This window comes from Manacus candei, unplaced genomic scaffold, assembly GCF_025592945.1.
Source record: "Manacus candei isolate 608988 ecotype Guabito, Panama unplaced genomic scaffold, ASM2559294v1 h1tg000073l, whole genome shotgun sequence".
NCBI classification, from domain to species: domain Eukaryota; kingdom Metazoa; phylum Chordata; class Aves; order Passeriformes; family Pipridae; genus Manacus; species Manacus candei.
In genome coordinates, this window is record NW_026138121.1 from 2,605,504 (window position 1) to 2,622,296 (window position 16,793).

The 16,793-nt window shown below is 44.7% G+C and overlaps 1 protein-coding gene across 1 annotated transcript in view; it reads left to right on the forward strand.

Annotated features, from left to right (window-relative positions):
• The window catches only part of CR2 (complement C3d receptor 2), a 48,160-nt gene that overhangs the window by 7,250 nt on the left and 24,117 nt on the right, over nt 1–16,793 (forward strand). Inside the window, exons 14-35 of the mRNA XM_051808517.1 lie at nt 187–369; nt 531–713; nt 1,444–1,626; nt 2,732–2,923; nt 3,465–3,647; nt 3,856–4,041; nt 4,292–4,391; nt 4,929–5,014; nt 5,729–5,908; nt 6,303–6,362; nt 6,580–6,762; nt 7,055–7,237; nt 8,339–8,518; nt 8,922–8,951; nt 9,096–9,171; nt 9,428–9,506; nt 11,206–11,566; nt 13,041–13,232; nt 13,442–13,538; nt 14,273–14,358; nt 14,716–14,922; nt 15,688–15,870. Of these exons, the coding sequence (XP_051664477.1) occupies nt 187–369; nt 531–713; nt 1,444–1,626; nt 2,732–2,923; nt 3,465–3,647; nt 3,856–4,041; nt 4,292–4,391; nt 4,929–5,014; nt 5,729–5,908; nt 6,303–6,362; nt 6,580–6,762; nt 7,055–7,237; nt 8,339–8,518; nt 8,922–8,951; nt 9,096–9,171; nt 9,428–9,506; nt 11,206–11,566; nt 13,041–13,232; nt 13,442–13,538; nt 14,273–14,358; nt 14,716–14,922; nt 15,688–15,870 (3,393 nt within the window). The remainder of the gene's footprint in view (nt 1–186; nt 370–530; nt 714–1,443; nt 1,627–2,731; nt 2,924–3,464; nt 3,648–3,855; nt 4,042–4,291; nt 4,392–4,928; nt 5,015–5,728; nt 5,909–6,302; nt 6,363–6,579; nt 6,763–7,054; nt 7,238–8,338; nt 8,519–8,921; nt 8,952–9,095; nt 9,172–9,427; nt 9,507–11,205; nt 11,567–13,040; nt 13,233–13,441; nt 13,539–14,272; nt 14,359–14,715; nt 14,923–15,687; nt 15,871–16,793) is intronic.

Below are 16,793 nucleotides of genomic sequence, written 5' to 3' on the forward strand. Positions count from 1 at the left end.
AAGCTCAAAAAATATGAAGGCTGGAAGGTAAGTGAGGGTAGGATGGAAATATCATTCAGTGACATCCCTTAGTAGCTACTGGGCACAAGTTGATGGGAAAGAAAGAAGTTAAAAGGCTGCCTCACCCTACAGTGGGGGTTTGTGGTACCAGCTCTTTACCAGTTAGGACTTTTTCCCTCCTGGTAGTGCTGCCATGTCCTTCCCCTCCAAATATCAAAAATGGCCGGCACGACAGCAAGGATGTGGATGTGTTTATCCCTGGAATGTCAGTGAAGTACTCCTGTGACCCGGGGTATGTCCTCACCGGGAAAACAACAGTTTCTTGTTTGACATCTGGATCCTGGAGCATCCCTTACCCCCGCTGTGAAGGTGAGCTGTAAATGCTGTCACCCACAGGGAAAAGGGAGGCCACGGTGGTCTCACGGCCTCCCCTGAATTTTGACCTCTTAAAAACAAACGGGGTGGGTTGTTTTTAACAAGCTCTGGCAGCTGCTCCCCCAGCCCGTTGCTTTGACACTTTTCCCTTGCAGTGATCACCTGCACAAGCCCCAGCATCCGGGATGGAGAGGTGGCTGAAGGCTGGAGGGCTGTGTACCTTCCTGGGGCCAATGTCACCTTCCAGTGCCACCCAGGCTACGTCCTGCGGGGCAGCCGTGCAGCCAAGTGCCAGCCCGATGGCCGCTGGGTGCCTGCTGTGCCCACCTGTGAGCGAGGTGAGCACGGGCACGTGTGGGTTTAGAAGGAGGCCACCCCAAAAAAAGTATGGCCGGCAGGTTGAGGGAGGTGATTCTGCCCGTCTGCTCTGTCCTGGTGAGACCCCACCTGCCTCCAGCACTGGGATCCCCAGCACAGGAAGGACATGGAGCTGTTGGAGCGAGTCCATAGTTGATAAGAGGGATGGAGCATCCCTGGTATTAGGAAAGGCTGAGGGAATTGGGATTGTTCAGCCTGGAAAAGAGAAGGGTTCAGGGTGACCTAATTGCAGCCTTCCAGTACCTGAAGGGAGCTGACAAGAAAGGTGGAGAGAGACTCTTTACAAGGGCCTGGAGTGACAGGGCAAGGGGGAATGGTTTCACACTGACAGAGAGTAGGTTTAGATTAGATGTTAGGAGAAAATTCTTCCCTGTGATGGTGGTGAGGCACTGGTAGAAGTTGCCCAGAGAAGCTGGGGCTGCCCCATCCCTGGGAGTGTCCCAGGCCAGGTTGGATGGGGCTTGGAGCAACCTGGGCTAGTGGAAGGTGTCTCTATACTATATGATCTTTAAGGTCCCTTCCAACCCAAACCATCCTATGATTCTATGCTTGCTATGCTGGAGTGGCCCTGAGGTCGTGCTTTCTGCCTCACCCACGTCCCTTCAGGTGTGACAGTCCTTTGCTGCGTCACATGTGCTCCTCTGCCGGGCAAAATCACTAAAACTCTGCTCTGTGCTCCTGCCCTGGCAGTGCTGCTGTGCCCTGAGCCTCCCGTCATCGCCCACGCCACGCACGGCGCCGAGCTCGGGGCCAACTTCACCAGCGGGATGTCGGTGACCTACAGCTGCCAGCCCGGCTTCTCCCTCCTCGGAGACCCTTCCATCTGGTGCACGGCCTCGGGGAGCTGGAGCCTTCCATACCCACGCTGTGCAGGTGGGACCAGCTGCCCCCTCGTGCTCATCCTGGGTCAGCCAAACCTGCCAACAGCCACAGCTGGCACGAGTGGCAGGAACCACGTGTCCAGTGACACCTGTGGGTCTAAACGTGCTTCCAGCACGTGGAGGAGCCGTGTGCCCTTTGGTGGCATTGGCAATGAGCTGGTGGCATTGCTAAAGCCCGTGGTTTCCCAAAAGGAGGCAGGTTTGGGTGTTCTAAGTACTGGAATTGAAGATTCCTGCACTCTGCAGCCCAAAGATGGCACAATGTGTGATGGCAGAGATGTGTAGGATGTGCAGAGCACCAAAATGGCTAAACTATTTTTGAGGGCATTGTATTTTTTGGGAGCATTATATTTTTTAACAACTATTTTTAGGGGTATTGTATTTTTGGGAAGCATAGTATTTTTTTAAAACTATTTTTGGGTGCATTATATTTTTGGGGAGCATAATATTTTTTTTAAACTATTTTTGAGGGCATTATATTTTTGGGAGCATTATACTTTATTAACAACTATTTTGGAGGATATTGTATTTTTTGGGAGCATTATATTTTTTAACAATTATTTTTGGGTGCATTATATTTTTTGGGAGCATTATATTTTTTAAACTATTTTTAGGTGCATTAAATTTTTGGGGAGCACAATATTTTTAACAACTATTTTTGGGTGCATTATATTTTTTGGGAGCATTATATTTTTTAAAACTATTTTTTGGGTGCATTATATTTTTTGGGAGCATTATATTTTTTAAACTATTTTTGGGTGCATTAAATTTTTTGGGAGCATAAAATTTTTTAAACTATTTTTAAGGGCATTGTGTTTTTGGGGGGCATTGTGTTTTTCAGAGGCATTATTTTTTTAAATTATTTTTGAGAGTATCATATTTTTTTAAACTGTTTTTGGAGGCATTGTTTTAGTTTGGGGGCTTTTTAAGAGCATGTAAATTAGATGCATGTGTCCTTATATGCTGAATGTTAATTTCTGTGTTCAAATGTATCAGAATACACAGAAGGTATATTGATACCTTGGGGTTTAACAGTGCCTATAAATGCATTTCACAACCAAGGATGTGTTTCTCATGTGCATTTTGTTTCTTGGCAGCTGGTTGTGGCACACCAACAACGTTGTTGTTTGCTGAGCTGAACGAGGAGTATAAAAATCAGACTGAGTTTCCTGTTGGGAAGATTGTGGAATACACCTGTCAGGCTGGATATGTGGAAGACCCACAAATACCACCAACTATTACATGTCTTGAAAATCAAACATGGTCTGAAGCCCAGGAGTTTTGTAAATGTATGTTTTGCAGATGCTTCTAGTTTTTTTAAAATGCTGTGGGAGGAAGCCTTTTCTGTAATTTCTCCTTTTCTGGAGGATTTGGCTCCTAGAAATAGTGATCCTTTTCCTATGGCACTGAGTTAAAGAAGCTTAAAATCAGATTCTCATTCCACGCCCTGCCATGGGCAGGGACACCTTCCACTAGCCCAGGTTGCTCCAAGCCCTGTCCAACCAGCCCTTGGACACTTCCAGAGATGGGGCAGCCACAGCTTCTCTGGGCAACCTGTGCCAGGGCCTCCCCACCCTCACAGGGAAGGAATTTCTTCCCAATATCCCATCTAGCCCTGTCCTCTTCCAGTTTGAAGCCATTCCCCCAGGCCCTTGTCCAAAGTCTCTCTCCATCTCTCTGGAAGGGGCTCTAAGGTCTCCCCAAAGCCTTCTCTTCTCCAGGCTGACCAACCCCAGTGTTCTCAGCCTGTCTTCAGGGAAGAATCACTTCAGCCCTCTAAGCATCATGTCCTTGCCCTTTTCTCACTTTTGTCTTGTCCTCTCTCTTTAGTGCTGCAATGTCCTTCACCTCCAGCTGTTGCCAACGGAAATCACAACAGCCAGGACTTGGAAGTTTTCCCCCCTGGGATGGTTGTAAACTACAGCTGTGACCCTGGGTACAGCCTCCTGGGAGAGACATCCATCTACTGCACCGACTCTGGCAACTGGAGCCTCCCTCTCCCTCAGTGTGCAGGTACACTGTGGTTCCAATCTGGGAGTTATGGACAGTCTGGGAGTTTGTAGGATTTGCCCTTACCCGTGCCAAAATTTGGAATCCTTCAGCCCTTCCCCTTTGCTTTCCGTTCGTCTTGTAAACTCACCCGCGCGTGCTCAACAGACATTTTAAAACCACTTTGTGTGGTTGATATCCCTCTTTCTCCCTCTGTTTTCTTTCCTGGTAGGTGGCTGTGGTGCACCTCCAAACTTCACCTTTGCTCAGCTCACTAAGGAACACAGAAATCAGGTGGAATTTGCTGCCGGGGACACCGTGCGCTACAGCTGCCAGCCAGGATACATGAGACGCCCCGGAGTGCCCCCAACTCTGACTTGCCTCAAAAACCACACGTGGTCTGAAGCGCTAGAGTTTTGTAAAAGTGAATAGCTCCATCAGTTTGGTGTTGTTGGAAATTGTCTGATTTGTGGGTTTCTTATTTAAAAAAAAAAAAAAAAAAAGGTTTTCATACATGGCTTCACTAGTCACAGAGTTTGGGCCGTTATTGGCCACTTAGAAATCAAAATTATTGGTGTCAGAATGTGGACAGAGCCTTAAGATACCTTCTCATAATGTGTTACACGACTACAAGAGAGGAGTTTAAACTCAGCCTTGTTCTTTCCCAGGGAAGCAATGTATATATCCAGAAACACCCAAGAATGGCAGAGTTGTTGTTCTGACAGATCTCTTTTTGGGGTCCACCGTGAGCCACACGTGTGAGGAAGGGTAAGTCCCATGCTGCCTTTGCTGATTGTGTCTGAGCTTGGTGTTGGGCAACTTGTGGGGAAGCATCAGAGCCCTTTCCTCTGAGCAGCTGTTCTCCCACAGAAAGCCAGAATGTGGATTTTTGGTTCCAATTTTGCCTGCTTAGGAAAGGGAGAAGTGTCTCATTTTTCCCTTCCTGTGCTCAGTAGATTAATTTGCACACCTCAGTCTCAGTTTTGCATCCTCAGACGGCCACCAAGCAGGAGCTGAGAGTGCCAGCAAGGAGGCTCCAGCCCTTTGGAAATCAGCTGGGTCCAAGTCCTGATTTAGCACCTGACCAACCTGACCTGGAGTCATTTGGGATCAGTGTTGTTCCCCCTGGAAGAAGGAACTTGGTGTCCTTCACCCCCATGTGTCAAAGCAGCAGAAACACCCTGGTGACCAGCCAGAATCAGGAGGCTGCAGAGGGAAACCTCCGGGGGTAGTGTCAGAGTGGGAGTGCAAAATCCGAGCTGAATGACCTGGAATCAGCTGATATTTGTGTCTCTGTAACTCCAGGCACCAGCTGGTTGGACAGTCTCACAGGAGATGTGTGATTTTTGGACGAGATGTCACATGGACTGGTCTTCCTCCCCTTTGTCAGAGTAAGTAGGTCACCACTAGCAAGCCCAGAACTGGCAAATTAAGTCCTTGAAATCAAAAAGTGGCATTTCTTTTAAATAAATAGAATTAGAGGAATTTGACTTTTAAAGCATAATATTCCCCTAGGATAGGGGGTTTTTTTGGTGCTTGCATGTTTGGTTTCTTCTAAAAATCTTCCAGATGCAAGCTTTGGATCTGCCATAGAAATGTAGACTGAAGAGCTGTGAGATGCCTGCAGGGATTTGTCCCTTTTTGTTTCACAAATATAAATAATAAATCAAGGAAGGAATGTGTTTTGCAGTAGAAGAGTGGGACATCGAGTAAAACCAAACTGGAATCTTCCAAATCCTGTGCTGTTATTTGCAGGGGTTGATCACTGCAGTCAGTTTTTCTTTCAGATGGAATTGCTTTAGAAGGTGAGTTTGGGATAGTAAAGCAGTGATGAGGATGGCTAACAGTGCTTACAGATTTCTACCCCATTTAATACATTTGTTGGAATGTATTTGCACTATTCTGTTCATAGCCACAAACTATGTTCAGATATATAATACAACCTTAGGGTACTTAAATGAACTAAAAAGCCCTTGGTTCTTGAAATTATTCTTCTCTGAGTCTCCTGTGAAAATCCTCTGAGCACACTAAGGATGGACTTTATACATGCACCAATTAAAGCATAAATATGGCTTCATATTCATAAATACAAATTTATTTTTCAGAGGTGGTGTGTCCACTCCCACAGATCCGGAATGGGAGGGTAACCCCTCTTAAATATCGCTACACATACAAAGACACTGTTACTTTGAAGTGCCGTAGAGGTTTCACCTTGCGAGGCCATCACAGCTCCCAGTGCCGAGCTGATAAATCCTGGCATCCGCCTCTCCCCGCCTGTGAGCAGGGTAAGTCTCAGCACTTGGACTCCAGATTCCTCCCCGATTTCTACCCACTCAACAAAGCTGAAGTTGCCTTTATTTTTCCTGTTTGCTCCCATTACTTGAAGGAGAACCCAGAAATTGTTCCTTTTATTATTTATGCCTCTCTTTTCGTGCAGGAGGTGAGCCAGGGGTTGGGTAATGCTGTAAGTATTAGCATGATTTGCACTTTCTCATGCTGCTTCTTGTAACCCAGAACCCACATTCTCTTAATTTCCTGAATGTGAGAAATTTGGCAGCTTCAAGGCAGGACACTGACTATCAGAGAGGAGTGAAGTGATGGAAATGTAAAGGCAGGATGATGGAAAATGAAGGTAAATTTGTGCATTGTGTTTGCTCACCCACATTTTTAAACTCTCAGTGTTGCATCCAGATGGAGTGGCAGAACATTATCATCATCCCAACACCACAACAAAGCCAGGTAGGTCTATCCTAAGAAGAGGAAAGATTTACTAAACACTAATTCCTCCTCCCAACCTGTCCTGCTTTTTTGAGGGAAGAGGGATAATTGACCCTCTTTGTAGAGGGTTGGCTCTTTGTGTTGGAGTCAGTGCTGTGGGAGTGAGTGTTTAGCTGCTCAAAAGTTTTCTCTCTTGCCTCTGTGAGCCCTGTTTTGATCTGAACACCTCTGATTTTAGTGCAGCACTGCTCCAAGCCTGCAGATATCACTCATGGGTCTCTCAGCAGCCCAGCAAAAGCGTTTTTCACTCCTGGAACATCTGTGAGCTACATCTGTGATCCTGGCTTCTCTCTCCTTGGGACAGCATCCATTTATTGCACACCATCTGGAGCCTGGAGCCATCCTCCCCCCGTCTGTCAAGGTGTGTTTTTGTGGCAGAGAGCTAAGAACAAAGGACATTTAACAAGTCTTGCCTTAGGGAAAGGTTTGTAGAAGGACTGCATCTGAGTCCTTCACTACACAAAATGTGATAAGAACAAGATCAGGTTTATAACCATTTCCAAAGCCTACTGGAGTTACAGGGGTACAGGTTATTGAGCCAAGGTGAAGTAATTCAGAGGGAACAATGAAGCCTGCAAAGGTACAGTGCCTTGGCCACTCTCTGCAGTCCTTCAGGATCCTCTTGTTTGTCTCTCCCCTCCCCAACTTCCCAGCTGTGAAGTGCCTCCATCCTCCAAACATCACCGATGGGAAGCTCAAAGGCAACATCTCTCACACTTTTCCCTATGGAGCATCTGTGTCCTACAGCTGCAATCCTGGTTATTCACTTGTTGGGAATGCTTTTATCAACTGCACGGTGTCAGGAACCTGGAGCCAGCCTCTTCCTCAGTGCAAAGGTGGGTTTTGTGCTTCCTTTGCTCCTGTTGTTTGGAATTTGTGGTGGCAGAACCAGACTGGGCTGAGGGATATGCAGCCACACTAACCTACACGTCTTACTTTGGGGAGAAAATTATATCTTCAGAGATTCAAGGGCCAAAATCTAAGCAGTAAGATCTCCTGCAGCTAACACTGAATTCCATCCCCTTATTTGGCCTGGGAACTGCTTTTATGTCACAGCTAGGATTGCTAGTGTGGGTGTTCCTGCATGAAAAACTGGACAATCATCATCATTACCCACACAAGGAGCTGCACCCGCCTCAGTGACTCAAGAATTGAAAGTCTCAGATAACAATGGGAGGAAATAACCTACCAAACGCTTACGTAAATAAACCAGAGGCTCCTTAAAGGAAGCAGTCTCAGAAAAGTTCTGCCAGCCATTCCATATTTTTGTGGCTTTGAAGTATCTTTATTAGTAGTACAAGTGATAGTAAATATATATGTATATATATATATGACATAAAAGAAAGGGTAAATATTACATGCTGATGTTATCCCTTTGCTCACTGAGAACCTTTTCCAACAGAATCCTTGGGCTTGGACTCTTAAAGATGATGAGATGCTTGAATTGAAGCAACTGACTCACTTTAGTTTTATAAATAGCTTAGATGGGTGGACTAATTAATGAATTAATTATTGATGATGACATCTTTGGAGGGCAAGAAACTTTTACAGACTAGAAGTGGTTTGTATGCAGCTGGTTCTAAAACTGCCACAGAATTCTTCCCTGCTACATCTTTCCTCTCCAAATGTTTTGGTAGCCCAGCATCAGAAATATCTCCTCTGTCAAGCTTCTCCCAAGGTAACTCTTCTACACATGATTTTGCATCTGCCATATCAGTGTGGAGGAGCTGATCTGTACAAATATTCATTTGTGGCAGTGAGACCCTTACCCACCTCTGCAGCCACAAAGAAAGGAACTACCCTGTGGAATAAGAATTAATTCCTAGCTACACTCAGAAGGAATTCAAGAACCGTGTTCTAAATAACCCACAGTTGTATTTCTCATGTTTTATGGTCCCTCTCATTAAATGCTCTTTTTTGATTACTTCCAATTCCAGAGATCAGATGTGAATTCCCGGATGTTCAAGGTGTTAAGAAAGCCATTAAAGGAAACACTTATCGTTCTGGGACCAACCTCACTCTTGAATGTGATGATGGTTACACATTGCAAGGCATCAGTCAGACTCAGTGCCAAGAGGATTTCAGCTGGGACCCTCCTGTGCCACCCTGTAAACTGAGTGAGTGAAATGGGAATGGAGCAAAGATCAGACAGAAACACGGAAATGCATTTTAAACATGCAAAATAACTTCTTGTATTTAAGAAAAGAGTATATAATGGTGGGTTTAAGAAATCAGTTTTACCAGTGAGATGCTGGCCCAGAGAAGCTGTGGCTGCCCCATCCCTGCAAGTGTCCAAGGCCAGGTTGGATAGGGCTTGGAGCAACCTGGGCCAGTGGAAGGTGTCCCTGCCCATGGCAGGGAGTGGAACAGGATGATCTTTAAGATCCCTTCCAACCCAAACCATTCCATGATTCTAAAAGGTTTATTGGTAAAGTGATTAAGGACAGCAGACAAACACTGGATTTTGTTAGAAGAGTTTGCTGATTTCTCTTTTTTTCTCTTTTTTTCTCCTCCCTCCAGCATCACACAAGTCTGGGTCACTAGGCCTCGGTAAGCAGCTTGCAAACATTCCTGCAGCCAGGTCTTTAGCTCAGTGGCACTGTTTCCTTCTGCTTACTTGGCAGATACACCTTGTTACGTCTTTTGTGTGCTTTCAAACACACAGTGAGAATAATACGGGCTCTTCTCTCTCAGGAGTCGCAGCCGCGGGAGTTCTGCTGCTCCTGGGGGCAGGCATTGTCTGGAAAATAGTTTCCAAGCAGAAGGAAGGGTAAGGCAGCCCTCTGGATGTTTATTCATGTCCTTTGTTGCCAAGTGCCAAGCTTTATACACTTTATACACTTAAAAAAATATTTGCCTGAATGTGCCTGGGTCTTGTGATTCTGCACCTTCAGCTCACGCTTGCAAACTGAACAAGCTGGAATAGATGGTGTGGTTTTGTCATTTTATCTCTTCCTGAAAGGAGACCAACCTGAATGTTCTCTTACAAAGCAACACAGTTCATTGTTTTCTTCTTTTTCACTTAGCTATTATCGTACATATGAAAATTACAATTACCAAACCCCTCTGAATCTGGTAACTCAACAGAAAAGCTCATGTCTGCCATAGAAGGTATGGATTTATATTTCTCAACATAAAATATCAGTTATAGCTGCAACAATTATATGCTTATTTGTTTATATTGTTGTCTACATTGTCTACTTGAATGACTGTTTTTCTAATATAATCATTCAAGCAGAAACCTCTTTCCCCTTAATCTTCTGGTAAGATGTTTTCTTTGGCAGAATAAAAGAGGCTGTTTTAAACATACTGGGGTTTTTTTAGACATCCTATTTTTCTTTCTGGCACCAACCTCAACGTGTGTCTTTCCTTTTCTATAATCTGAATGGATAGTGCTCACAGGTCAGACTTCCAGACTAGTCCTTGCTTCTGACATAAAGCTGCTTTCAATTTTTTTATGGTTTATGGGAGAGCTTGCTCTCTAAAAGACTACTTAACCAGCAGTAGTGTCAGAAAAAGACACTGAACTGGGCTTTTGGGTTTTTTTTTCTTGCTTTCACACTTACTACGGTGATATTTTTACTGACAGGTGAATCTACTTTCTATGCTGAATCTGTTGGAGCAAAGAGTGAATTTTCAGTGTTAGCAGCACTCTGAGCATAATCAGCTTTGACTATAAAGAGGCTTGGTTTTGGGTCACTTCTTTGAAACAAAGCACTTCCCAGAAATTCTCTCCTCCCTCCCTGAGTGACAATGTAATCCCTAGACATCAGCACGGAAACAGGAAAAGTCTAATTATAACACAAGCATGTCATCTTTTTCCTAGGCTGGGCACCCGTGTGGCTGCTAACCAGGGACTTGGCTCGTTCTCCACAGCGAGAGCTGCATGGAAGTGCTGCTCGAGACTGAAATTCTGTGGCAAAAAATAAGACACTTTACTGTAAATCTTTAATGCTCATTCTGCTTCCATTAATTACTGTAAGGATCTAACGAGGCTCAGACTGCACGCGGCGCAGATGCTGCCCCCGAGGGAATTCTGTGTGCTGCTTCTGATCAAGAATACTTCATCTGCAAAGCCAAAAAAATCTGGATAAGCAAGTCCCATTAAAGCATTCCTGCGCGGGGGTGGGAGTCACAGCACGTTAATTAATGTCTTAATAACAGCTGCATTCACATCTCTGTATTTCCTTTCAGCAACGCTTATGCGCGGTATTCCTCTAGAAATGCTTAACATAATAAAAGCTGAACCCTGGACAAGAATTTTATGTCTTTTTCTAGGTCTGTCTAGAATTTGAAGGGGTTTTCTTTTTGTGTTTTTGTGTGTACATGGTTTGGGGTTTTTTTATTTTATTATTATTTTAATGCTGCTCTGCAACAGGGAACGTGCTGAGGGTGTTGCAGAATTTGGAGCATGTCGAGATTATCTTAAGTCGGGATGTTCTTTGATGTAAGATCTTCGTATCCTTTCAAGCCTCATCAGTAGGAAAGGAGAACTAATAAGTGGAACAGGCAGAAGCTGCATCCCTTAGTCAAGGACATCCTGGAACTAACAAGCTTTAAGGATGTAGTAAATCGAGATGTTGATGTGTGCTATGTAAACATGGCAAAACACTCGAGGTCCATGAATATAGTCCATAATTCCAAGGAACTATGCTTTATACTAAAAACCACGCCTTTTAATACTAAAAATCAGGCCACAGGTCAAACAGCCCCTTCACCTGAGCATGCGGAGAGGCCGGACGGCATTACGTAATTTGTGTGGAAATCACTAAGTAAATCATAACGGCGGGGCTGCGCTCGGGAGGCGACTCTGAATTTCCGCGCACAAATAACGGTGCGGAAGGCCCGGCGGGGCGCGCCGGACTCGTCGAACACCGCCCATGAGCGGGGCTGGGGCGAAATAAATAAAGCAGCCAGCGGTTCCCGTCGAGCCGCACGGCGGGGGACGGGCCCTCCTCTGAGGGCGATAATGGCGGGCGCGGCCATGGCGCTGAGGGCGGGGCGGGCCCGCGCATGCGCCCCGGCCCCGCGCTGCGTCTCGGGCGCTGTGAGAGAGCGGAGCGGGCGCTGCCGCGGCCCCGCCGCCGTCATGGGGCCGCCGCCGCTGTTCCTGCCGGTGCTGCCCGTTCTGGTGCTGTGGGGGCTCGGCGGAGCGCGGGCTGAGGGTGAGGAGCGGGTTGTCTGTGCCCCCGTGCTCGGGGGGTGCTGCGGGGAAGGGGCGCGCTGAGGGGCTGGTGCGTCGCGGAGCCCCCGCCCCGGGGGAGGGGGGAGAGGAGGGAGAGGGGTCGCGATGTCCTCCCCGCTCCGGTCCCGGCGGTGCTGCGGGGTGAGGGAGCCTCAGAGGCTTTCTCGGGGAGGGAGGAGGAAATGGCTTGTGGTGGTGGCGGTGGAACCACGAGGTTTTGGGCGGTGTTGTGTGTGTGTGTGTGGGGGGTTGAATCGTCGAACGGTTTGCATGGGAAGGGACCTTATAAAGATCATCCCTTTCCACCCCCTGCCATGGGCAGGGACACCTTCCACTAGCCCAGGTTGCTCCAGGCCCTGTCCAACCTGGCCTTGGACACTTCCAGGGATGGGGCAGCCACAGCTTCTCTGGGCAACCCGTGCCAGGGCCTCCCCACCCTCACAGGGAAGGATTTGTCCCTAATATCCAATCTAAACCTGCTCTCTGTCAGTTTGAGGCCATTCCTTCTCGTCCTGTCACTCCATGCCACTGTAAACAGTCCCTCTCCAGCTCTCTTGGAGCCCCTTTCAGGTACTGAAAAGGTGAGGGGGGAAGGTGGTGCTGCAGAAAGGTTTGGTGCTAATGGGACGCTGAGCTTGAGGTTTGGTAAATCTCTCTTTTCCGGTTTGGCCAATTTCTAAACAATAATAGAAATAGCTCGGGAAAGATTGATAGGTGTCAAAGAGGTGCTGGTCTCTGTGTTTAAGTCTTGCAGATCCATGTAGTCTGGTGATTCATATAGAGGATCTTGAATGCGTTTCTTTGAGTCCTTTTGTGTGGAGGAGTTTAATTTCTTCAGCTTTAGGAGCTGGACTTCAATGATCCTCATGGGTCCCTTCCAACTGAGGATGTTTTGTGATTCTAACCAACCCCAGAATGTCCCTGGGTCTGTAGGTCTCTGTTGGATTGTGCAGCTGATTTTTAAACTCTGCTTTATGCTCCTTAGACTTGCTCTCCTTTTTCCTGTGAAAACTACATGACATATTTTCATAACATATTTTCACTATCAGCTATTTGAGTGGGGCTGGCTGGTTTGTTTTTCCTGCAGCAAGCTAAATAAGCATTTCACTGCCGATGGGTTTACAGTGAGTTAAGTTGTGTATTTAACTTCAAAGAAAAAAAGGCAGACAAAAAATAAGATCTGGAAGGAAATGCATTGTCTGGGTAGAATTTTGAAGGACTTGGGAAAACAATAAGTACTAGTACAGAGTTGAATGTTGATGCAACTGAAATCTAAATTAAAATTTGGAAACTAGTTAAATATTAAAACATCTCTGGCTCTTAAGAATGTCACCTCTTGGATTTACCAGTAAATCCTTAAAACCCCTGGAATTCCCCTGGCTTCTGTGCTGTTACACCTCGGTGTGTTTCTCTTGTTGCTAAGGTTGTGTATTCCCTTTTCCTCCCTCTCCCAGACGTGTGTGATATTCCAGCCAGGCTGCAATACGCGGAGCTGGAGGAGAAGTTCAGAGGAATAGAGAGTTTTCCTGTTGGAAGTCAAGTCTCCTTCATCTGCCGGCCGGGATATATGAAAATCCCTGGAAAATCCTTAACTCTTACGTGTGGTCCTGACTTACAGTGGTCACCCAAAGAACAGTTCTGTACAGGTAATTGTGTGCTTTTTTGGTACCGTTTTCCTTTTTCCCTTTGATATTCAACAACTTTATTTGTTTTGCAAGTTAGAATTAGTATTTTGCAATGTTATAACCAATGCTTTGGAAACCACTGATGTTGGTAAGGGCAATATATGCCAAAGACTTTGTATATATAATTAGAGGTATACATTTTTCCTTTCTTTTTTCCCCCACTCTCCCAGAGAGAAGATGTAAGCACCCAGGAGAATTAGCAAATGGTGTTGTTGATGTGACAGATCTTACATTTGGTTCAACTGCTACTTTTTCTTGTCGAGAAGGGTAAGTATTTTGGTGAAGTTTATGAATCCTTTTTTTTTTTGGTATGTGTACACAGATCTGAACCAAACCCAAATTTTCTGTACAGGTTCCATTCCAGTTCTGATTTGAAATCTGAATTCTACCTGGAGCAAATGAACTTAGAGCTAAATTTAGCTTGATTCATGGCTTAAGTGCTGTTTGCATCAACCTTCAGCTTTTTAGGGAGATTCTGCAGAGTGAAAAGTAGAGTGTTACCTCTAATGACTTTCTTCTAGTGCTCCTGTGGCAAAGGGAATAAATATATACTCATCACCCTTCATTGTTGTTTTGAACAATGGCCCATTTGTTTGTGTATAGCAAATTAAGCCAGGAGTACTAAGCTCTCCAATGTTTTTCCTCTCTTTCCTTTAGTATTAGTAACTTCAGGGAATTAGTGTCACATCTTAAAATGTGACTTTCATCAATTTCTTTAGTGATGTTTCTTTTGCTTCTGTTTTGTTTTCAGAGTTTTTTGTTTTTGTTTCTGATTGCTTCTGTTTTGTTTTCAAAGTGAGACCCTTAGCAAAATAAACAAATGAAGATACTTTTCTCTTAGCAAAATAAACAAACGAAGATACTTTTCTGGTTACAGCAAAACCTTGGTGTGTTATGTCCCCATAACCACAGAACAGAGCTGTATAAACCAGTTTTTTAGGTGCTTGTTGGAGAAATGAGAGATTTAAGTTTAACCTCTTTAAAAATGTTTACCTCTCTAGATACAGATTATATGGAAACGAGCAGGTTACCTGTGTAATTAGGAATGAAGGTGTTGATTGGGATCGTGAGATGCCTTTCTGTGAAGGTGAGTAAATCACTGCTTAGTTTTCTATTCAGGTGGTGGTAGTTCATTTAAAAACAGCTATGCTATAAACCTTCCAGTCTAAGAAATGATGGTAAAATAGGAGTGTTTGGGGGGGTTTTTGGTAGGTATTTGGGATGTGCCTGAAGGATGACCACTGAAAAATACCAGTTATGGTAATTATATCAAATTCAACCTCATGTTGTAATTGAGATTCTCAGCTACAACTGTAGCTTGCCTTAGAGCAGCCATGTCAGGTTTTAAGTGAAATTCTTTGGAAATCAAGGCTTGCTGTTCCTGAGGTGAACGAGCTGACACACCCAATGTTCTTTCTGAGTGAGTTGTGTGCTTGGTTTCCAGTGATTCCCTGTGATCCCCCTCCCAGGATCGCCAACGGGCACCACACAGAAGCTGCCAACTACGTGTATCAGACTGCAGTGAGCTACTCCTGTGATGCTGTCCCAGCAGGCTCAGATCCCTTCTCCCTCATCGGCTCAGACACCATTTTCTGCACATCTGATGAACACTCAAATGGAGTTTGGAGTGGGCCACCTCCACAGTGCAGAGGTTGCTGGGATTTTTAATTTTTTAATATATTTGTTTTGATCTCTGTCCCTTTTTTCGAAGCAGGGTGTGGTGGGGAATGGACCCTCCCTATAGAAAAGAAGAAGCAAATCCTCTGGTACTAAGTTTTACACAGTTTCATTGGAGATCAGGTTAGCAGGGTGGATACTGATTGCTTATGGCACAGAATATGGCTAAAATTTAAGTTAAAACTTCAAAAATACATGTATGAGTGTCTTGTTGGTAGAAGTGACAAGGCCAAAGTGGAGGAACTGAGAGACCATAAAGCCTGGGTAGCTGAAGAAAAGCTATGTAAAGAGCAAGGATGTGGAAGCTAGATTAGGAATAGTAAAAAGCTAAGGGAGCATCCTTTTCCTGAAAACACAGCTACTGGGGAAGTAGAAGAATAAATGCAAAGCCCAGCAAGCACAGACTCAGATGTAGGAAGAAATTCCAGGTGCATGTTGTCATTTGAACCCTAACCAATATAATTTGTTTGCTGAAATCCTGCCACTGTGCAGGTGTGTGTCTTTTGGAAGTGGAACATTATTATGTCAATTATTACAATTTCTTATTTGACTGTAGTGTTACAACCCAATAGCTCAAACCAAGGACCTTCTCCACCTTTAAGAAAATAACATTGTTATAAAACCCCTCCAAAACAATGTGAGGACTGGGACATTTACAAGTAGGGACAGGGTGTTGTGTTTGTTGCTACGTTTGTGTTAACAAATGTTTCAGAGCTGTTTTTCTTTTATCTCTTTTCAGTGGTCAAATGTGAAAACCCGAGAGTTAAAAATGGGTACAAAATATCTGGACTTGGGTCTTCCTATACTTACAAGGACTCAGTCCAGTTTGTGTGTGATCCAGGCTATTACATGGTTGGAGAAGATATAATTTCCTGTGCAGAAGATAACACTTGGTCTCCTCCAATACCAACCTGTGAGAAAAGTAAGTCTTTCTGTAAAATTCCAACTTGTCTTGGGTGTTGAGAGTGTTGTGAGCCTTGTCTTAGCTAAAATTTCAAATCACAACACTGTAGGTGTAAATCAGAAGCTGAGGAAGTTGATGGGGAGCCATCTGTGGGTGACATTTTAGGTGTTTGAGGGGCTCTTAACTCCAAAGAGTTTTTGGCTGAGGGTGAATTGAGTGACAGACGTGGTAGAACTTGTGACATGGACATGCTGTGATTGATTGTGGTGTTTGTTCTGGTGATTTTGAGGGTAAATAGAGGAGAAAATATGTGTTTCTAAATTCTGATAGAAAGAACTAGGAGTGTGCACAATAAAGAAACCTGTAGGATCCTGGAGTAATCCAAATCTCTGTGTTTGATGTAGCTCTTCATCTCTTACTTTCCAGGCATCTCGTGGGTGTTTAGCACATTGTTAGATTTTTGACCAGGCAAATTCCTAAGTCAGGACTATTTTGCAGGGCTGGGAACATGGCAGAGGTGTTTCTGAACCTTTCTCCTCCCTCTTTGTGCTAGGGGAAGGGGACATGGTTGTACAGTACAGCAAGAGAATTTTTTACATGCATAGTTTAATAATGAGCTCACAAGAGCGAGAAGTGCTTTGGAGAGCGTGTTTGAGTGTTCTGTAATGAATGAGTCTGATAAGGCACCTGGAAATGATTCTAGAGCTTACAAAACTAATCAACCAATATGGGTTTCAGAGCTACCACATCATAAGATTGCATTACCTTAATGAATACCTACAGTGATGTTTCTTTAAGTCCTCTAAAGGAAATATTTATACTTAAAATTTCGGTCAAGTTAAACTCCTCAGATATGCAGAGCTGTTTTTCTCACACAAAGGCAAGGTGTATTTGTGGAGTGAGTTAATGAGTTATGAAATATTTCAGGTTTATTATCACTA